The following is a 22,955-nucleotide window of genomic DNA, read 5'->3' as shown; positions in this document are numbered from 1 at the left end:
CCTTAAGATCAGGAACACAACAAGGATGCCCACTCTCGCCGCTATTATTCAACATAGTACTAGAAGTCCTTGCAACAGCAATCAGACAACAGAAAGGGATAAAAGGTATCCAAATCGGCAAAGAAGTCAAACTGTCTCTCTTCACAGATGACAGGATACTCTATATGGAAAACCCAAAAGAATCCACTCCCAAACTACTAGAAGTTATAGAGAGATTCAGTAATGTGGCGGGATACAAAAATCAATGCTCAGAAATCAGTTGCATTTCTATACACGAACAATGAGACTAAAGAAAGAGAAATTAGGGAATCCATCCCATTTACAATAGCACCAAAAATCATATGTTACCTTGGAATTAACTTAACCAGAGACGTAAAGGACCTATATTCTAGAAACTAGAAATCACACTTGGAAGACACTGAAGAAGACACAAAAAGATGGAAAAATATTCCATGCTCATGGATCGGAAGAATTAACATAGTTAAAATGTCCATGCTACCCAGAGCAATCTACACTTTCAATGCTATCCCGATCAAAATACCAATGATATTTTTCAAAGAACTGGAACAAACAGTCCTTAAATTTGTGTGGAACCAGAAAAGGCCCCGAATCTCCAAGGAATTGTTGAAAAGGAAAAACAAAGCTGGGGGCATCACGTTGCCGGATTTCAAGCTGTACTACAAAGCCGTGATCACAAAGATAGCATGGTACTGGCACAAAAACAGACACATAGACCAATGGAACAGAATAGAGAACCCACAAATGGACCCTTGGCTCTTTGGGCAACTAATCTTCAATAAAGCAGGAAAAAACATCCAGTGGAAAAAAGAGTCTCTTCAATAAATGGTGCTGGGAAAATTGGACAGCTACATGCAAAAGAATGAAACTTGACACTCTTTCACACCATACACAAAGAGAAACTCCAAATGGATGAAAGACCTCGATGTGAGACAGGAATCCATCAAAATCCTAGAGGAGAGCATAGGCAGGCACCTCTACGACATCGGCCACAGCAACCTTTTTCATGACACATCTCCAAAGGCAAGAGAAACAAAAGATAACATGAACTTGTGGGACTTCATCAAGATAAAAAGCTTCTGCACAGCCAAGGAAACAGTCAAAAAAACTAAGAGGCAGCCCACGGAAGGGTAGAATATATTTGCAAATGATACTACAGATAAAAGACTGGTATCCAAGATCTACAAAGAACTTCTCAAACTCAATACGTGAGAAACAAATAAATCATAAAATGGGCAGAAGATATGAACAGACACTTTTCCAATGAAGACATACAAATGGCTAACAGACACATGAAAAAATGTTCAACATCATTAGCCATCAGGGAAATTCAAATCAAAACCACACTGAGATACCACCTTATGCCAGTTAGAATGGCAAAAATTGACAAGGCAGGAAACAACAAATGCTGGAGAGGATGTGGAGAAAGGAGATCCCTCTTACATACTGTTGGTGGGAATGCAAGTTGGTACAGCCACTTTGGAAAACAGTGTGGAGGTCCCTTAAAAAGTTAAAAATTGAGCTACCTATGATCCAGCCATTGCACTACTGGGTATTTACCCCAAAGATACAGATGTAGTGAAGACAAGGGCCATATGCACCCCAATGATCATAGCAGCATTGTCCACAATAGCTAAATCGTGGAAGTAGCCGAGATGCCCTTCAACAGATGACTGGATTAAGAAGTTGTGGTCCATATATACAATGGAATTACTCAGCTATCAAAAAGAACGATTTCTCAACATTTGCTGCAACATGGACGGCACTGGAGGAGATAATGCTAAGTGAAATAAGTCAAGCAGAGAAAGAGAATTATCATATGGTTTCTCTCATCTATGGAACATAAGAACTAGCAAGATCGGGAAGAGAAGAAAGGGATAAAGAAAGGGGGGTAAGCAGAAGGGGGAATGAAGCATGAGAGACTATGGACTCTGAGAAACAAACTGAGGGCTTCAGAGGGGAGGGTGGTGGGGGAATGGGATAGGCTGGTTTTGGGTGGTGGGGAGGGCACATATTGCATGGTGCACTGGGTGTTACACGCAACTAATGAATCATCGAACTTTACATCAAAAACCAGGGATGTACTGTATGGTGACTAACATAATAAAAAAATATTAAAAAAAAAAGGCACATATAAAAGGATTCCATTTATAGGAAATGTCCAGAATAGGTAAATCTATAGAAAGAAGGTACACCAGTGGTTGCCAGGGGAGGAAATTGTAGTGATAGAGGGAATGAGGAGTGACTAATGAATATGGGTTTTCTTTTGGGGATGATGAAAATGTTCTGGAAGTAGATAATGGTGATGTTTATACAACTTTGTGAACATACTGAAACCAGTGAATAATATGCCTATTTAAATGGATGAATTTTATGGTGTACAAACTACATTTCAATAAAAGCAAAGAAAAAATATCAATGATTCTTAATTGTTTCTAGATTATCAGCTCCTCTGAGGGCTACTCTCTTCTGAGGAAAAAATTCCTAGATGCATAAAATCTAGCACATGATGTTAGTATACTGAAAGACCACTAGAGCTCACAGAAAACCCCAGGTGTAGAAACTGTGACCTAAATCCCCAACAGGAAAAAAATTTCAATTATCTTCAAAAGATGTACTTCTATAAAGGAACATGATTTCTCTGAGGTAAGTTTATAATCAAATTACTTTTTCTCAACGCACTGGATGAAAGCTATCTGAGGATAATGCGATGGTAATTTTTTTCAAGTAACATTAATACTACCAATTATCACACAGTTACACCATGCCAGGCTCTGCACTGAGTGCAAACCATAAACCACCCAGTCACATCCTCACAATAACCCTATGCAGAAGGTTACCATTATTGCCACTGTATAAAGAGGACCCGAAGCAAGAGCAACCAGCTTACACTGCCTCAGCTGTTAGGAGACAGGGCTGAGAGTCCCACCAATAAGACCAAAGTCCACTGAATTCAGACCAGTGAGCACTTATGCATTTCCACTGAAGAAAGAAAATAACAAAATATTGGCTGAAGTCTCAGATCATTAATACTTACAGGAAATATTCCAGCAACAGTACCCAAAAGTAAAAGGGCATGGTGATGGGTCTGTGGCATCTCTGAAACACGGATGCACTGAACGATCAACTCCACATTGAACTTCTCCTCATCTAGAACATCTACAGTGATGAGAAAGAAACAATCTCTAAGTGGTAGGTACACCCAGATACAAAGCAAGTAATCCTTCCAACAAAGTACATACCCTTTGGTATTCTGCCACCATCTGGAGAGAGTTTCTGGCAGATATTGAGCAAACAACTAAGAATTAATTGTTTGGTGTATTCCATATTTCCCTGCTCCGCTGGCAGATGTTCTAAACTCCTTCAGGAAACCCCGGAAAAGAAATAATGGGAAATGAAAGTTATATAATTTCAGCGATGCATTAATGACGTCTGTCCAGAAGACATATTTAATTAGGAATACCTAAAATATTAACATTAAATGTAGTCTATAAATAAGATTTAAGATTCTAATTGATTTTTTTCTCATATGGGCAGGTGCTTAACATCAAATTTTATCTCTCCTCTCTGTTGTACTTTTCATCAGTCTATTTGAAATCTTAGAGGACAACCTTGAAAATTATGTTGCTTTTCAGACAAAAGCAAATATCTACAATACAATGGCCATACACTACACCTATCTGGTAATTTACACCTAAAAAACAGCTAGTTTCACACTTTAAAGTAAGGACACCCCGAGGACATGGTGCTGAAAGTGAAGAAGTAGGCTATAAGGGGAATGGTCATTCACTATACAACACAGAAGGAAGATCAGTTTGCAGCACTGGCAATAGGTACCTAACACCTTTCTTTTAATCTGTTAACTAAAGTACATAACTTCCTTTATTTTACAGACTAGTTAAGCAAGAGAAGACTATATTAAAAAAAGAACGTTAAGTAAGATGTGCATGAATTAGAATCCTATGCTCTCATAGATCAAAGGCAAAGGCAAGTGTCAGCACCTTGACAGCAGGTTAAAAAGAGTCGGTATCAGTATCTGAGGATTTTTGAGTTTCTTTTTGTGCTGCAGTAATTCTAGGATGAGGGTTACTCTTTGCCAGTAAGAACCTCCAACTTCCTGAACAGATTCTAGATCTTGTGATTTTCTGGAAAACAGAAAATGTTGGAAAAGCAAACACTCACAATACGAAGTAAAAATTATCACACCTATTTAACCAAATTGATGGGTATCAAAAAATCAAAATGGTTTCATAACATTCAAGGCCTGGGGAATAAATGGCATGTCCTCACTGCACTCCTAGCTCTTACTTCTGCTGCATTTTCTGTCTTCTTGTTTGCTGAATTGTGCCCAAGGACTTCGTTTTGTCTGGTGGCTCCAGTTCTATTCTGACTTGTTCAGCATTAACAGAAATCTGAAATATGAAGGAAGAATGATGGATGATACACTTCCATGGGATAAAATTAGAGACATAAATGTTGACTTAAATGTCCACATCCACATTACGTCCACATTCACATTTTCCTATGACTATAGAGCCCAAACCAATCCCCAAAGGCAAATGCCACTGACTATATATTCTTTTCCACATCCTAACAGCTGTATAAAGATGAAAACCACAACACACTAACAGGAGTGTCGTATACACACTAATCCGCACCTTAATTTGTTTCACTTAGAAATCTGCATCTTAGAAATCTAAGAAAATATGTTAAATTCTGAGAGCTGCTGCATGTGGATACTAGGACGTCCCCATACTACTATTTTTGTGAACTTGTTCTGTGTTTTTTAACAACAAAAAAAAGTAACTAAGTGGTTGTTCTGATTTACAGCTATGTTTTTGTTTTTAAAGATTTTATTTATTTGACAGAGAGAGACAGCCAGTGAGAGGGAACACAAGCAGAGGGAGTGGGAGAGGAAGAAGCAGGCTTCCCAGTGGAGCAGGGAGCCTGATGCGGGGCTCGATCCCAGGACCCTGGGACCACGCCCTGAGCCAAAGGCAGACGCTTTAATGACTGAGCCACCCAGGTGCCCCTACAGCTATGTTTTAATATACACATAAACCAAAAAACAGATGCTCAATTCCATCATATACATGTCATTAAACAACTATTTAAGTATAACCTGTCCCCCATTGAACATCCTTGCATAAAACAGGTAGATCCCATCTGAGTAAGATCCAAACTAACACACACACCCAACCTGGTTAAAACTATAAATATTTCACAAAATAAAACTAGTGCTGAAGACTTACAATTCTGATTTTGCACTTTCTATGAGCTACGTGTCCATGATTCTTATTAATGCTAACATCTGACCTTCTAAAAGCACTGGAAATCAGAGGTTGGTTAAACACGGTGTCACTTGGAAGAGAAGAAATGTTAATTAACAAATTATAGGAAGTTTGCAACTTACCCCTTTAAAAACACTGCTAATGGTCTGGGCACAATGTGAATTTTTACAATTCACCAATAAATCAAACAACATGCACAAAAGCTTCTGCTGAACTTTTTCGTCTGATATAGCTGCAAAAAATGGCTTTGTAATCTAGAGGAGGTAAAAAAAAAAAAAGGCAATTGAGCTCAATAAACATGAATTCCAAAAATGACCTTTATACTGTTCTTTCCTACGAGGCAATCTTGTTCTCATTTTGTCAGCTAAAACGCCGTTTTATCACACATGTACATCATCACTCAACTTTGCAAAAGCAGGCCAAATAGATCATATTCCTTTTAAAACATGTCCAGTCCACTTAGCTTCTCCAAGTAAAACATTACAAAATTTTAAGAGCTTGAATATACTTTACTTTCGGAAAAAAGTCACTGACCTTTTCAAGAGCTGTTATCTGAATGGTTGGCATTCCTGTGCAAAGCTCCTTTGTTGTATGCACGGCTTTTACAAATATATCTAGACTCTTTGGGTCCTTGTGTAAAAGGGAAGCTGAACATTCATTGTATTTTCCCAGGGTGAGATGTAAAATAATGGCCTCGTCTTTCAGGACAGCTGTCGGCTCCTTCTGGATCTTTTCTAACAGTTGTTCAGCCATAGGCAATAGCTGAGAAAGCACCATCTAAAGTTTGGGAAATTTATTAGCAAACAGTTATCTATACTGACATATATTTTTGTTTGCTTTACAAAGACATCCAAAGATACAATGTTGCAAGACTGGGAGCTTAGCCTAGAGAAAAAACCAAATCAAAGATGATCTCTTGGACATGAGGAAGGCTATTTAATCCAATTAAGCACTCAAGTCCCCTCTGATAGTTCAGTTTATAATGGTCAAAAGCTCTAAACCCTTCAGAGATGAGGAGTAATTCGTGGGTGTCCCAAGACTTTCTGACAACAAGAAATACAAACTAAAGTTTTAGACCACAAAAATAAATTTTAGCTTTCTCTAAACACTGCATGCTTCCTCAAACAGAACTTCCAAATTACGTATGTCTTTAACAACTAAACCAAATGTGAGCACATTATGGCTTGTGGGCCAAATCCAGAGGACCACCTGTTTATGTAAATTTTATTTACTGAAGCACAGCCAAGCTGATTTGTTTACATAACTGGCTCTAGCTTTCACAATACAATGACAGAGCCGAGCACCTGCAAGAAGAAAGACTGTGGAGTCCACAGTACCTCAAATATTTACTATTTGGTCCTTCATAGAACAAGACGGTCAATTCCTAGTTTAAACTACAAGGGATGACACAAAGCTGATAGATAAATGCCATCTCTTTGCCGCCACCAGGAAAATCTAATCACGTGGTTTTCACTCCATCATAGCCTTGCTTTAGTTCTCCAGGTTGTAGTCAGTCCGAAACTGGTGAAACATCTAGGCACTTTTGGAACAGTCCGCTGATCACACATGCCATCACGTAAACCAGTGCTTCAAAACCTCCTTTCTACCACAGGCTTCCCTGACAACATAATGAAAGCTATGGATTTTCCCCCAGAAAAATGTTCAACCACACACACTTTATGAACAAAAGGATTCTGGAATGTTCTCTCTTATGTCCAAATACATTACCTCGTGGAGGATTTCCATCAGAAGATACAAACCAACAGTTTTCTCAGCAGTGCATCTCCATGTTTTTCCCCATTTTTTAAAAAAATTCACTTCAAATCAAGTAAATGATCAAGGATAGCACACAATTTTAAAATGGAAAAAAAAACCCACCAATACTTGCTTTTTGTGCCCTGTATCTGTACTACATCTCAGCACTTCCCCCTCCCAAATTAGAAAGAAAATTTTCACTTCTGAGTGCAAATTTGTAACTCCTGCAAACACTTTCTTCATTCATGAGCTGATACAAGTGTTTAGTAACATTACATGGAATGTATAAGCCACCTGAATCGCACATACCTCATTGTTGACTTCCTTAAGTACTTTCACCAAATCTTTTGCAATGTAAGATGGGCAACTATATACACAATTCAGTAGGTTTTTCAAAGTTTCAGATAACTTCTGATGAGATTTCAGTTTCTTTTCTCTCTGTAGTTCCTCAAATAAAGTAGCTAAATCCTAGGACACCAAAATGAAAATTTGATAAAAAAGGGTTAAGGAACTACAAAGGTTAAATGTACTAATCACGGAAGATTCTTTTTCCAAATCGCGTTTACTGATAATCATTTTTTCATTTCCCCTTGAAACCTCAACAGGAAATGGTATCAATACCTCTAAGTTAGTTTACTATCAAAAGCCAAATACTGGCCTTTTAGCCAAAGAAAACAAAGCAGAACTGAAACACTATACGGCTATCTTTTAAAAACGGGAGGAGAAAGTTGTGCAGATATCGACATCAATTTCTAAATTCAGTGACTTAACTCAATCAAAATCCCTACAAAGCAAAATGTCAAGAAAGGCTGAAACCGTTCACAGGTATACATAGGCACGTGCACACGATTGATCTTCTTTGCTGATGAGTTTACCTGAGCAACATAGGTGACATCTGAGGTGATCTCCTCTGTTTTAGGAACCAAATGATTTATTACCAGATGGAAATGTGACACCACTCCACTGAGGGCCTGGAGACAAAGAACGGAGGCCCTTCGTACTTCTTTTACGGGGCTTCCCAGATTAATGAGTAGAGATATCACCACTAAAACCAAAGGGAGAAAAATTTAGCAATTTAAAAAACTGAAACAGTACAAAACTTAAATAGTACCAAAGGGTATGCCGAAGTTCTCCTCCTCACTGAAATCCTCTCCGAAGACCATTCACCATTTAATTATTTACGATGCTATCAAAATGTTGGATATATGCTAGTCTATCCTTTTGAAAACACACAAATGAGAGCAGAGCACATGATGTTCGTGGCGCACGCGTGCACACACACACGACCACATCTCAATTTATTTTGAAGTGTTTTCCACATAAGTGTGTGTGTATCTAAATTAAATCATTCGTTTAAAACTGTACGGTTCTCCATTATATTTTATTTTTTAAACCAGTATCTTACTGATGGCAGTTCAGTTGCTCCTCGTCTTTCAGCATTACAACTGCTACAACAGACATTTCTGTACATACATCCTTGCAAGTTATGCAGAGCAAACTACCCATTGTGCATCAGGCTTTGCCAACATTTTGTCCTTAATGGATGTTTGAGTTTCTAATGCAGAAATTAGTCTAATTTTTCTTTTAGTTTTGTACGTTGCTTAGAGAGGCCCTCCCCACTCTGAGTTGTTCAAATGTCTAGCTCCATATTTAGAGAGAGGTCACATGTACTACACGTTCTCTTCTAACGCTAGAGCTAAGCTATGTTGTTGTTGTTTTTTAATGTGAAATCTTTAGTTCACATGAAATTTCTAAGGAATAAGGTTGGAGTCAAACTTTTTATGTTTCCAAATGGCTATCCAAGTGTCCCATTTAATAATCCACTTAAGAATTCTACAGCTTTATCATTCATACATTCCATCAGTATCTGAAACAGCTACTTCTGCCAACAACTACTTCTAAAACCAAATCCAGTAACAGTGATGAATTTAACAGGAATGCTTTTGTCTCCCCAACTCTGAAGTGAAAATGCTAGCTTTTGCTTTGAGAAGTATTTTTATTACATCACTCTTATTTTGCTGTCACATAATTAGAATTACTGATTTTTATGCCTTTTCAGTTCTTTGGAAAATTATATGGGTTTTATCTTTTAACATGGATATGGCCAATTATATTAAGAGTTGTTATTCTGAACCAATTTTGTATTGTTGGAACGAACTCTTATTTGGGTAAACGCTTTTTAAAAATATGCTGGACTCAATTTGCAAATATTTTATTTAGAAATTTTGCATTATTATTCAAAGCAACCTGGCCTACTGTTTGTGTCTGGAAGCACCGTCAATTTTCAATGTTAAGCTTCTAATGCTTTGTCTAAAGCAAGCATTTCTTCATTCTATGCCCTGCTCAGTTCAACAGCACTGAAAAACCTGCTTCAAAAATCTGGCAGAATGCATCCATAAGATCAACTGGATTGGGGTTTTTTGAAAAGATGTCTTTGGGATAAAAAGATACCTAAATTCTTTTTATGGTAATTAGTTATTTAAGCCTTATTCCACACTATCTACTGAGACAAGTTGTGGCAACTTTTATTTTGCTAGTAATGATCCATTCCATGTATTCCACTCCTGGAACACTAAGAAAGAGCTCAACAAGCTTTTGAACTTTTCTGAGAAGGTAAACTGAAAGCTGGAAATCTTTCCTGGTCTACGTAATATTAATTTATAAAATAAAGTCAGAAAAACAGCTGGAAAACTGAATTCACACAAAGGGCAGCTTCAGGCTAAGATACCATTTGCTAAAATTCCCTGAATAATTCAAAAATGAATTCAAAGTACTAAGAACTACAGTTACCATGTTCAAGTAACGTACTGGAACTCAAGGTAAGCAAAAACTACCTTAAATAATCAGCATTTAGGAATGTTCTTCCATTTAAAATCTATGTGACTTCATTCTCCCAACTCATTTTATTTAGATTTAAAATAGCATATTTTACATAAAAATTGAAAAAAATACTGAGCTTTGGTTTTAAATATATAAATATACTATATTGGTCAAGTATTAAAAAAACCAAAGGCAGTCTACATCTTTCACAAATGATGTTAAATGTTTATTCACCTAGTGAAACTTCCTAAATGTAAGACTGAGCTGGAATAATTATCTGCACAGAAAGTAATAAATGGTGGTTAGATTCCCAAGCCACTGACGAAGACTTAATTCATAGAACACCATACTATATTAATATGGCAATACCTTTTTCTTTTGAAAGGCATAACGTTTTTTGTAAATAGATTAAAAGAAGTACCAGCCAACACTTGGACTCCTCACAGACAAGGTATGCATAGAAGCTCACTGTGTGCTCAAAGAGAACATGGAGCACAGGTGCAATGGCTAAATGACCTTCCACTTTAGGCCCCCTGGGACTCTAGGGTGCAGTCCTTGAGCTTCCCAGTAGAACAAGGTGCATCTCTCCTGTTTTCAGTGGAGTACTGTGACATTTCTAAGCAGCGTAAATGCAAAAGTACTTTAGGAAGAAGGGAGGTGACAGATGACAAGGCAGCAGGAGTAGGCAGGGAGCCTATCTTACAGCAATACTGGGGAAAAGTTTAGTATTTTGGTCCTGGAGACATACATTCCTCAGGATCCACTGCCTTTGATACCAAAAGATAACAGACATTTCATACTTAATTAGAAAATCAAAATAGTTATGACCTCTAAATAAAATATACATATCTTTATGAAAACTCCCAAATTTAACAGAAAATAACCATTTAATCATGCTATTTCCATACAATGGAATAGTCTGCAGACATTTTAAAATGAATTTTTATATAAAGTATTACTATAGAATACTTGTAAGATAATACTTATAATAATACTTTTATTAAAGAATTAAAGTTTATGGAGCGCCTAGGTGATGCAGTCGTTAAGCGTCTGCCTTCAGCTCAGGGCGTGATCCCGGCGTTATGGGATCGAGCCCCACATCAGGCTCCTCCGCTGGGAGCCTGCTTCTTCCTCTCCCACTCCCCCTGCTTGTGTTCCCTCTCTCGCTGGCTGTCTCTCTCTGTCAAATAAATAAATAAAATCTTAAAAAAAAAAAAAAGAATTAAAGTTTAAGAAAATGTACAGGAGGGTCTTCTCATCCAAAGGGGGGGGGAAACCTGAAAAAACTTTCTTAAAGTAAGTCTACCTAAAAACAGGGACTGCAATTTTATAGTAAGTAGTAAAGAAATAATTATATTCATGGGACTTTTGTAAGTAAAACCTGAAATCTATGTATGTACTTTACCTTGTATTTAACAAAATTTTGGTTACAATTATAATTATGTGCTCTTTCATAGAGCTAATGAAAGTTAAACATTGAGAAACTGTTTTGGGAAAACAGTTTCACTTTGCTTTCACAGAACATTTATAAAAAACAATTTTAGAATTAAAAAAAAATCTAGAACACCTTCAAATTTCCCAAGGGCCACTCTTACTCCTTTGACATTAAAATCATTCCAGTTTGCTGTATCAATCACATCCATCACCCTTATCAGTTCTCTCATTTTTAATTGCCACAGGGTCTAATTCTGCCAGATTCTCTCATTTGTCAGTAGCTTATAAGCACCTATTTTTCAATATCATGTTCATCAACTACAGAAAATTCTACATCTTTTGCAAATTTGCAAATTTCACTTTATCAAAAAATAGAAATTTAATTTGGGGTGTTCTATTAGTGAGTGTCCAACCTAAAAATGACTTACATCTGATAAAAGAGACAAATCCAAAAAGGTTGTCTGAGTGAAGGCCCATTTTATAAGTAGTCTGATAAATATAGAACTGTATTGAATGGCCCGGCTTCTCCGTACAACCCTGTACTGCTGAACGCAGGACGTGAATAGCTGGATATTAAGAACCCACGATTAATCATCTGCCATTTCTACTATCTGTTTTGGTGATTAGAAGTAGTTTACACAGGGGCGCCTGGTTGGCTCAGTCAGTTAAAGTCTGCCTTTAGCTCAGGTCATGATCTCAGGGTCCTGGGATCGAGCCCCGTGTCAGGCTCCCTCCTCAGCGGGGAGTCTGCTTCTCCCTCTCCCCCTGCCCCTCCCCCTTGCTGGTGCATGCGCCTTCTCTCTCAAATAAATTAAAAAAAAAAATTACATATATGCATATTCGTAGTTCATACAAACGCAATAGTTTATATGTATATACATACATAAATTACACATACACGTAGAGAGCACAGAGTGCACGCACTGTGAGCACTCTATTTAAAAAAAATTAAATTCTCCCAGCTACAACCTACATAAACTACAAATAGAGAAAGCATTAAAGTTGGTCACGACAGAACATGACAGAACATAACGTGCTACTCACGATACCTGGAGAAGACACAGACGCCAGCTGATGTTTATTCTGAGCCTTCTGAGCAGAGAGCATCTCACAACCTATATAAAGAGCTTGAGTCTGCAGTGTTGTTTTTATGCTGCATTTAAGTGGATTTGAAAGGCTAGACCCATATGTCCATAAAACGGAAAAGAACTTGAATAACTGAAAAACATCTTCTAGATGCACCTAAATTAAATAAACAAATGACAGTGAAGTTTAATTTTTACTCACATTTAGTTGGTTCCAAATCCTCTTTCCATCTGTGTGCAATTACAGAAAACAAATACTTTGTTGCAATGATTTGCCTTGTCTCATTACTTAAAAGTTTCCATACTTACTTTAACCAATGAGAAGTATGTAAATGAATTCAAAGGACTCGCTATAACTTTGCATTTGAACACACTGAACAACAACATGAGAAACAAAATAAGCAGAAAACCAAGACGTGTGATGCTGGGGAAGCCTCATTAAGAAAGAATTCCAGGATGGACTAAGCATCACCCACGGTGCCAAATGCTGCTGAGAGGCGTGAGACAAGAACACACTTGACCGCCAGACCTGGCAACACGGAGGTCACTGAAATTTCTTAACTGAGTTGCATATGCTAACTCACCCCCCTGAACAGCAGTTTCTCACTGGTAATGGAATTAACCAACCAATCAGACTGGGCTGCTGTGATGAGTAAATACATCACAGGCCTAACACACTACTAGGCACGCAGCAATGTCCGTCTCTGGCCTACTGACTGGTGTCATGACGGTACCACTACTTCACAGGGCCCGTGTGTATTACCACATACTCTTCACTGTTTAAAAATCTACTTTCATTTTCATTAAAAACTGCCATAACAAAAATGCTCTGCTGTATCTTTTTAAAGGGAAGAGTATGCCTGAAAAAGATGAGCCTAGTACCTTTATGAAAAGTTTCATCAGAACCCTAAAATGAATGGCATCAGCACCACTGAGTATCATCTCAAACAGCCCAATAAGCAAGCGCAGATAGGCTCTGCTGTCTTCTTTCAGTTGTTCAGGATTCCACCACGTATCATCTACATGGACATGAAGAGAAAGAAAAAGGATGAATAAACTTATGTGAACACACTGCTGGGAACTTTTCACTCAAGACAAAGAATACTTGTAGAGACAATAATTCATCTAGAGTATTACATTCAAAAGTCACACTTTGTCCTACCTTTAGGAAAAGATTTAGGAGCCTTTAGTGCATGAATGAAATTTTTCAGTGAAAATATGAGTAAAACGGAGTCCTCCATAGCAACACGCTGGGCCATGTTGAGCTGCTCTATGTAATGTGCCCACAGTTCCACTGGAATCTCTCTGTCCATCATCAACTCAAAATGCCATTCTGAGGGGATTTCCTGAAATGGTAAAGGAAACAAAAAGCATAAATATGAAGGAGTTCTGAACATGGGTTATACACAGGGGAACTGCAATGGATGTATGATTGCATAATATGCAAAATTTTGTCTCTATGTGCATTTAAGTGAGGAGAGGATTAATAGGTTTAACCAAATCTGTAAAGAGGTTCACCCATCACTATTTACAAAAGAAATACAAATAAGTTATCCACAGCTTCATTTTATATTTTCTTGAAACACTATCTAAAAACAAATGCTATTCATATAAATTGTGTTTTATTGAGTGGTACATTTCTACAGAGAAAGGAGTTGGATTTCTAGGAGACCCTTAAAGGGATCTTTCTCATGTCGCACACTTAATTCCAATCTGAAGAGGGTGCACGGTAAAATCTCCAAATTTGCAAATAGTTCTAAACAAGTGGCAAAATGTGAGGGTGTTAAAAATTATACTGCAGATACTAAAAACCAGCATGAGAAAACACGAAGAAAAATCCTTAAAAAAAAAAAAAAATCAATTCTTAGTAAACAACAAAATGAAGTCATATTTTGTTCAAGCACTAACATGCCTAGAAATTCATCACAAAGGGTAGTTAGTATAACTCAAATAATTACTCAATAAAGATAATACAGGGGAGAGTCAACTATGAGGTACAAAACATCACAATCCTGAAATTCTATAAATCAATTAAATTTTCTAACTCACTACCTATTGCTACCCAAGGCTGCTTCACATTTCACCCCTAGTATCCAAAGATTTAGCATTTCAGTCCCCAATTTTCAGTGTTGCTGTGATTAACAAGCCTGGTTGCCACTTTACTCAACGTTCCAGAGACTTTGCACTTCTTACCACTGCAGTAATGACACTTTCAAGCTTCTTTATTTTTTTCTGCAACAAACTGAAGACTCTTATCGCAAATGGAAAGTGAGTTTCTTTTAAAGATGAACAGCAAGAAACAAGCACAGCCATGATCACGTGAAAAGTCACTTTCTGCTTCAGGCTAAAGCACTCCTTTTCCCCAATGCTTATTAAATCCTCCACCTTGAAAAATAAACATACTCCATTACTGGTAGCTCTTACCTTGAATAAAACAATTTTTTCTACCTCAGACCTATCTATTATGTGTTTTACGTTTAAAGTGAGATGACAAATAAAAAGCCTTTAAAAAGTAGTAAGCACTGATTTCTAATAATAAAATAATTTCAGAATTATAATGAACGTAATTGCATCTGGCAAGTGGATAAATGCTTTAAAATTACACACCTAACACCGTGACAAAGGTTTATTTACTAGTGCAACAAAGAAAAAAAATCCTTTTAGATATTATGCTATTTTAACAAAAAATGACTTTATATTTTAAATGACAGGAAACAGGAGAGTGAAAAAGTACACACTATTCTTACTAGTTCAATGTAAAACCACAAAAAAATTACATAAGATGTGGAAGATTTCAAACAATCTGCAGAATAGACTATGTAACACTATACATGCTTAAAGCGTAACAAAGCAGTCAAAAAATCTAGTAAAGCAAATGCTGAGAATCTAATAAAATTATAAGAAGTCAGTCCAGGGGTGGTCTTTGACAGCATACACACCATCTTTAACATTGAGGAAGGATCCCCTGAACTTATATTGTCAGCCAATAATGCAGTCATCTTCTGATTTGCCACACCAATCAGTTTTCCTGACTCTGTGCTTTTAATCACATTTTCAAGAGCTGTTAAAAAAAAAAAAAAAAAATTGAACACAGAAGACCCTTATATCACCAATACTCACCTAAAGAATTCTGTAGAGTAAGAAATTTAGGCAAAAGTTTCCCAATTTTCCTATGAAGGTTTGCTCTATATTTTTCCTTTTATCCAACTGTGAATCTACCTGTGGGTCAGCTTCCTTTTCATTGTAATTGACTGTCGAAAAACGTGGGGAAGAGGGTTGCCACAGCCCCTCCCCAACACAGTGAAAAATCTGCATACAACTTTTGACTTCTCAAAAACTTAACCAGTAATGGCCTAAGCCTTAACCAGAAGCCTTAACATAACATAAACAATTAACACATATCTTATATATGTGTCATATGCTGTATTATCATAATAATGTAACTTAGAGGAAAAAAAATACTATTTAAATAATTCTAAAGAAGAGAAAATGTATTTAGAGACTGTATTTATTTAAAAAATACCTGCAGTTAAGTGAATCTGTGCACTTCAAACCTTTGTTCAAGGGTCAACTGTAGGTTTTTGACCTTGGCAAAAATTTTTAAAATCTTGCTGACACAGATAGATCATAGCAAACATGATTTCAAATAAAAATTAGAGCCAACTTTTAATTGTACTTACCTTCTTAAAGTTTTTAAAGTGTTTTTTTTCCCCCCTCAAAGGCAACTAAATTTCTTACCTTCTTTCCAGCCTCTTAATACAGGGTGCAGAGAGCAAATTCCTGATTTCGATAAATAAACAGCAATTTTCGTGTTGGCGGATTCCACATCATCACTGACAATAATCATAAATGGCAGCAGATGCCCCACCACCTGATTTGACAACTGATCATTTTCACTCAGTATCTTTTCCTTAACTAGTATATCTGCTGCTACCTCAAGTACCTTGTACCTGAGACACAAACACATTTAGTTGAGAGACCCATTAGAAACTTAAATTCAGCAAAAAAACATTATACTGCTCCCGCTCAACTGACACTACCCTGATCTCCTCACCAAACACATTATTCAGAGACACTGAGGCAATTACTCAAAATCCATGCTAATAAGGGAGCTATTTGGGACACTAATTTTAAACTGCTAACTCTGTCAATTTTTTTTTTTTTTGAGAAATCGTTACATTAACTATAACATAAAACATATACCTCACATTGTATCTCAACTCCACCAAAAATCAGGGATTCACTCACAAGTTTAAAAAATATCTGAACACACCCTATGTGCTAAGAACTAAATACGACAGATACAAAAATCTATAAGACATGCTCTCCTTCCCAAAGGAGCTTACGTCATTTTTTTCCATGCAAAAAGCTTTCATTCCAAAAATGAAATAACTAGGGCTCATCGAACATTACAGAAGGTGACGATGTGCCTCTGAGCTTATTTTAATGTTTACTTTTAATTATAAATATGCTATCCTTGTAAAAACAATCAAACAGAACTATATCAAGCAGAAAATTAAAATTACTTCCCATCCTACTTCCCAGATTTCAGTATGTCACCCATTATATCCTCTCTCCATTTTATTAAAATTCCAAACATAGTGAATAGTATAATGAACCCCCACAAGCCCTAATTCTTTTTATAATTTACATTATCATCCATTCCACTACCATGACCAAAGGGCCATGTAACTAAACTATAAGATGCAAAAACGTAAAGAAAAAAATAATAAAGCTGAAACTGATATAGAATTCTGTCAATTCAAAATAGCATGAGGAGAAATGGATACATACCATTCCCTATTTTTTGAAAGTTCTGCTCTTCGAAAGAGACTGAGGAGATTTGAAACTGTCACTTCCGAACTAAAGTGTTGTTTGAAAATCTGAAGAAGAAACATACATGAGTAAATTTTCACTTGCTTCAGATACATACGGTGCTTGTTAAATGAACTTTAAAAAATAATGAATTATAGAGTTTATCTCCCAACCGTCCACATATAATTTCAAAGCTTTATGAGAACAGTTTCTCGAAAGTGGCATTTATGAGACAACTTTCCATGATCCCAAGGCATTTACTATTGATAAAAACTCACAAAGCACTTTTTCCTTTTGAAGAATATCCACATACATAAAGTTGTGCAGTCTACCTTTTCCCATGAGCTTTCCTTAACCAAGCTTAAGTCTATGCTATCAAGAGAACAAATTTCCAATGAAGGAATAATTTCCGAATATGTTCCTGCCTAGAACAGAGAATCACCTGGGAAGAGCAAGAAAATATTTACAAAGTGTGTATTTCAACAAACAACAAATTCACTCACCTTAAAAGCATTTATAGCTGACAAAACAACATCTACACTATCATCACCTAATCGGGTTAAAATGGCTTCTTTTATGAAAGACTCATCGACACTCTCCTAAGCAAAAGAAAAAAATACATAAATTTGGTTGCTGCTAAAACCTCGTAACAGTTTACACTAGAAAGAAAGCTTAGTTTTATGAAAAGTACTCCAGATTATCAGTCAAGAAATACAGACTCTGTCCTGGACACAAATTCAAACACTCTAAGCACACTTGCACTGAACTAGATAATCTCTAAAGGGCCTTTTTAGATGAGTAATTATTTGGTACAAACTTTTCCTAGTTTCTACTGAAAATACCACAGAATATGTATAATCCAAACATAATTTTTGCATTAAGAAATTCGTCTTGTTAAATAAGAGCCCAAATATTGAGTGTGCATAAACTAAAGAATCAGAACGTCTAGGTTTACATCCTAGCTCCACCACTTACCTGCTGTGTGACCTGCAGCAAGTTACTTTACCCTTCCAGGTCTCACTATTCTCGTCCATAAAATAGATTAAATAATAGTACTTACCTCAAAGGACTGCTACAAAATGAAATAATACATGCTGCATTTAGAACAAGGCTTTACACACTGTAAGTACTGTTAAAAGTTAGCTATCAGTATCAAGATTTTTGTTAAGGATAAGTACATCTGCTGCGAAGCCAACTGCCAGTCTGTCAAAAAGGGATCCTATTTTTTTTAATCAACAAAAGAAAATAAAGCATATAATCACTCAAAGTAACGGAAAAATAAGACTACAAGCCAACCTAAATATATCCCTATATGTAGATGGTGAAAAAAATAAATCTAAATAATGCTCCAAAAGAGTAACAGGGCACTGTGCTGGGAGAGAAAACCAAAATCCCGAGAAGTCACAAAACTGAAGTCCAAGTCTCATGTATCAAATGTCACCAAAATTTTCTCTAGAGCTAACAAGCAGCCAAATATCCCAATCTGAAATTCTAGAATAGAATCTATGTTCTGTCACTGATGGAGAAGGGAAAATGAAATCAAAGCACGCAGAGAAAGACAGTAACTGTAATTACAATACTTAAACCTGAAAGGTAGATATATCCAGTGCCCTCTATTGAAAAACTAACCAGATCCAGAAGAGGACAGGGGAGGAAGGGATTAAGAGTAAAAGAAGGCTGAGAACAGCTTCAGGAGTATTAGGAGATTCCAGGAATCCCTTTTTCATTCTAGACAATGGAATCTTGCAGCACAACAAAGATCAGTATTCAACAGTTTAATTACCCAAAAAATCAGTAACACATACTTATAAGCAGTTTGTGAAGCATAACTTACGCCAGATCAGAAATGAATCAAATCAAGCAATAGATTACAAATTTGAGTACTACGTCAACCATTATTAAAGAAACATTCTCACAGGTCCTAATGCTTTTGTTACTTACAGATCATTTTAAAATTAAGTAACTCAAAAATATTAAAAAATATTAAAAATATAAAACAAATTTTTTAAGTCCAATATTTAAAAACCCTACAAAACCAATAAAACTCAAACTGAAATAAATTTACTATGGTAATTATGATTAGCTGAAATTAAACTCTACTTGTGATATGAATCCTGTTCTACCAACCATGACACAAGTTCGAGTTCAGCATGTTTATATTACTATGTGCCATGGGGAAACAACTCTAGGACCACTTTTCTTTATTCAGAAATTTTCCAAATATGCAAATAGTAGTACATACACGAGAGGATTTCAGATATCACAGAGATTAACACTCCCATTTCAATTATAGTAACTACCATAAAATATCTATATCAATTAGCTCTTCAAACCCATGATTTGATGGCTATGTAAAAAAAAAAAAAAAATGAGTCCATTTAAAGCAAGAGAAAAATTCTAAGAACACATATGAGCAGTAAGCAAACACAGCAAAGTCATGAAGGTATTGCTTGAATGGCTGAAGTCTGAAATATACTGCTTCATCTGAATCACTGCAAAGTCTTTGTAAAATATCCTTTTGGTATAAAGACATTACTAACAAATTAAGTGAGCCTTTGTACTTCCTATCTACCGCCACCAAAAGGTGAAACACAACTGCAGGTACTGAGCTCACGGAACGGGTTCCAAAAGCTCTCGTTCCCGTATCTCCAAACACACTCACGTTGAACTTGAGACCATCAGAGTCAAATTTCAAAACTAAAACATTCGCAGATAATCTGTGAGCCTCTGTAAATGATCTAGAAATTCTAGTCTGAAAAACACTTAACTAAATAATAATCTGCAACGTGAAAACGTGTGAAGAGAGTTGTTATTAGAGCACACACAGGTTAAAGTGCTGGCTGCTGGCATGCATGGTCCTAAATCTTTGTCCAGTGTACTCTCATCTGCTTTATTCATCTTATGTCTGTAATTACACAATATCAATTGTAGTTGGGAACTTCAATTTCTTATTCTAGAATGACACTGTTCATCATAAGGATAAAAATACCACAAATGTAGCTATTTGACACAAACCTCTGATGTTTTCATATTTTTCAGATGATTAATGGCCAGAAGTCTCACAGCAGCAAGTGGATGATTCAGACTGAGCATCAAGGAGGTATCAGAATCTGCTAAAAACTATAGGATTCATCACAATCACCAAATGATTTCACCGTTAAATCTGAGCAGCATCTGATCAAGAATAAAAACTAGAGAAAACCATCCCAAAATGCCCAATATATTTGATAACAACCATCTAATTTCAGAAACCAAGAAGTAAAGTAAAATCTTTGTCTCTAGAACATGGTATGAGTTACAACAGATGAACCAAGTGTGTATTGTTAACGTTGTGGTTTTGAGCACCCTTGTGTCTACGGGTAGGTTTAAGCAATTCTGTTAAGTAACTGTGAATTCTTTATGTAGATCTGACTCCGGACTGAGAAGTACCTAAAATAAATCATTGTATTAGCATCTAAATGAAAATATAAATTTTAAAAAAATGGTCACTGAAGACAGAAAGCAATTCATCTAAATGATACAACGAGAGTCAAATTTATGACAAATTACTTCACTTATGTAATCAAACTAAGAAGGAAATCTGTATCATTCTAAGATTTGGAAATGAAACGGCATTAAAGATGGAAGTCTAATTATGGAAGAGAAAAATCAAAACAATCACATTTCTCTTCATAATATTTATCTTCAAGGCTAATTGTAAGAACTGCTTAACTAACTTTTACTGGAAAAATTTAGGGTGAATCACCAGAAAATTTCTAGTTCTAACATGCTCATGAAATTAAAATCCATCTCCCTTTTTCTAATCAATGATTTAAACAGCCACATGTAGCTAGTGGGTACTGCACTGGAAAGTGCAGATATGGAAGAAAAATAAGGACACGCTGGAAACCAAGCGAAGCCACCTTTTAGTGATGGCTAAGGATCATTTGTAACATTTTCAAATAATACTCTTCTTGAGGGGAGTCTGGGTGACTCAGTCGTTAAGCTTCTGCCTTTGGCTCAGGGCGTGATCCCAGAGTCCTGGGATTGAGCCCCACATCAGGCTCCTCCTCTGGGAGCCTGCTTTTTCCTCTCCCACTCCCCCTGCTTGTGTTCCCTCTCTCGCTGGCTGTCTTTCTCGGTCAAATAAATAAATAAAATCTTAAAAAAAAAAAAAAAAAACTCCTCTTGAAATAAGTATCACATTCAGTTATTTAAATTACTGTGCCTTTTTCCAGTGATTCAAACCCTGCCTCAGAGCCTTACTTCAGGGAACTAGGTAAGCTGTATTAAATCGCACCTGTCCATAAAACTTTCCAAAGAAAGGTGGGAAGTAACAAATTTCCTTCCAGAGCTTTTCAAAGAACCACACAAATATACCTGTAACTGTAGTAATTTCTCTTGAAGAAAAACTTACCTGATACTTTCCTCCACTTGTAGAGAGAGAGATAAACTGATGAAAAAGTTCTTGTTTATTTAGATCTGTAATTTCTTTAAGGCGTTCCTCCAGTACAACATCTAATGTTCTGGGATATCTGGGAAAAAATTAATGAGTTAATTATTCTTAGTGAAGTTACTGACCACACGCACCATACATGTATTAAAAAAAGGCATAAATAAAACTTAAAAAATTACTGAGACTGAGAGTTACAATTTTAATAAATGGTATATGTAAAACCAAATGATATTAATCAAGTTTATTACTATGACTATTACAACATAATGTCTCTCTATAAAAAAATTACACTCTCTACAGTCTCCATACAGCCCCTATGCCCTATATGAAAGTCATATTTCAAATATACCTAAATGCCCCACCTGTCTTCCTCAAGGGGGGGGAAAAAAAGGACAGCCTCTTTACAATCCACTCACTGTATTACGATGTGACCTGTGTATCTTCTTTTTGTAAATAGAGAAGCACACATTAGAGAAGGGCACAAACACAACTTACTTGCTTTCTAGAAGTCTGACAAGTGGAAGAAACTGTTCGTTAAGCAAAGACACTTTATCAGGATCAATTTCTTCCTGTGAACTATATGAAATATACTCTTCAAAAAGAAGGCTGCAAAACAAAGCAAGTAGCAGACATGAGAGCTACTATTTACTGAGTACCCATTATGTTCTAGATGCTTTAGAAATATCTGCCACACTTCCACAAGGCAGAAGTCATTCTTACTATACATATACAAAAACTGGGGCTAAGAATTCTTGTAATTTGCCTGAGATCAAAGGAGGAGAACCACCATAGCCAACATTTAGCGAGCCCTACTGTGCTTTAAGAAGTAGAGCAGGTTTTCAACCCCAGTTTGATTGCGGGGCCCGCACTCTACACAGTACTTCCCGCGTACGCTACCATTTAATTCACAAGCCAACTCTGTGAGCAAGGGGCACGAATGACACACACCAGCAGACAGGCCAATGTTACACAACAGCAAAACCAGATCCAGGCAGTCTGACCTTCAGAACTTACTACTCTACTCTCCTGGAAATGAGAGAGGCAGGATTCAAGCCCATGTCTGACTGCAATGCCTACATTCTTTGCACTTGTATCAAGTTGCCCTTTAAGTAAAAAAAGAAAATGGGAAACTGAACTATCTTTACAGAAAAGGAAGAAATAACTTTACTTCACACCAACGCTCAGTATTAGGTTTCTAATTGATATTTACTAAATGCCAACTGTGAGGTATTATTTCAGGCATTTTCATCATTTATTAATAGGAAACTCTAATCAGGCACTAGTTACATGTAGCTATAACCC

The 22,955-nt window shown here is 36.5% G+C and overlaps 1 protein-coding gene across 3 annotated transcripts in view; it reads right to left on the bottom strand.

The window, feature by feature from the left end:
• The window catches only part of HEATR1 (HEAT repeat containing 1), a 52,653-nt gene that overhangs the window by 21,534 nt on the left and 8,164 nt on the right, over nucleotides 1-22,955 (bottom strand). For all 3 annotated transcript variants that reach the window (XM_045802324.2, XM_045802323.2, XM_087863181.1), the window contains exons 10-28: nucleotides 22,149-22,259; nucleotides 21,615-21,732; nucleotides 20,234-20,338; nucleotides 17,722-17,817; nucleotides 17,198-17,286; nucleotides 16,142-16,353; nucleotides 15,343-15,464; nucleotides 14,597-14,788; nucleotides 13,566-13,749; nucleotides 13,286-13,422; nucleotides 12,368-12,560; nucleotides 7,940-8,109; nucleotides 7,374-7,532; nucleotides 5,844-6,086; nucleotides 5,432-5,563; nucleotides 4,327-4,430; nucleotides 4,020-4,163; nucleotides 3,261-3,379; nucleotides 3,056-3,177 (exon numbers count right to left, since the gene is read on the bottom strand). In XM_045802324.2, the coding sequence (XP_045658280.1) occupies nucleotides 3,056-3,177; nucleotides 3,261-3,379; nucleotides 4,020-4,163; nucleotides 4,327-4,430; nucleotides 5,432-5,563; nucleotides 5,844-6,086; nucleotides 7,374-7,532; nucleotides 7,940-8,109; nucleotides 12,368-12,560; nucleotides 13,286-13,422; nucleotides 13,566-13,749; nucleotides 14,597-14,788; nucleotides 15,343-15,464; nucleotides 16,142-16,353; nucleotides 17,198-17,286; nucleotides 17,722-17,817; nucleotides 20,234-20,338; nucleotides 21,615-21,732; nucleotides 22,149-22,259 (2,752 nt within the window). The remainder of the gene's footprint in view (nucleotides 1-3,055; nucleotides 3,178-3,260; nucleotides 3,380-4,019; nucleotides 4,164-4,326; nucleotides 4,431-5,431; nucleotides 5,564-5,843; nucleotides 6,087-7,373; nucleotides 7,533-7,939; nucleotides 8,110-12,367; nucleotides 12,561-13,285; nucleotides 13,423-13,565; nucleotides 13,750-14,596; nucleotides 14,789-15,342; nucleotides 15,465-16,141; nucleotides 16,354-17,197; nucleotides 17,287-17,721; nucleotides 17,818-20,233; nucleotides 20,339-21,614; nucleotides 21,733-22,148; nucleotides 22,260-22,955) is intronic.

This window comes from Ursus americanus, chromosome 6 (assembly GCF_024610735.1).
Source record: "Ursus americanus isolate L20-20 chromosome 6, mUrsAme1.1.p, whole genome shotgun sequence".
NCBI lineage: Eukaryota > Metazoa > Chordata > Mammalia > Carnivora > Ursidae > Ursus > Ursus americanus.
The sequence above is the reverse complement of the archived record's forward strand: the minus strand, read 5'-3'. Positions and strand labels throughout refer to the sequence as shown.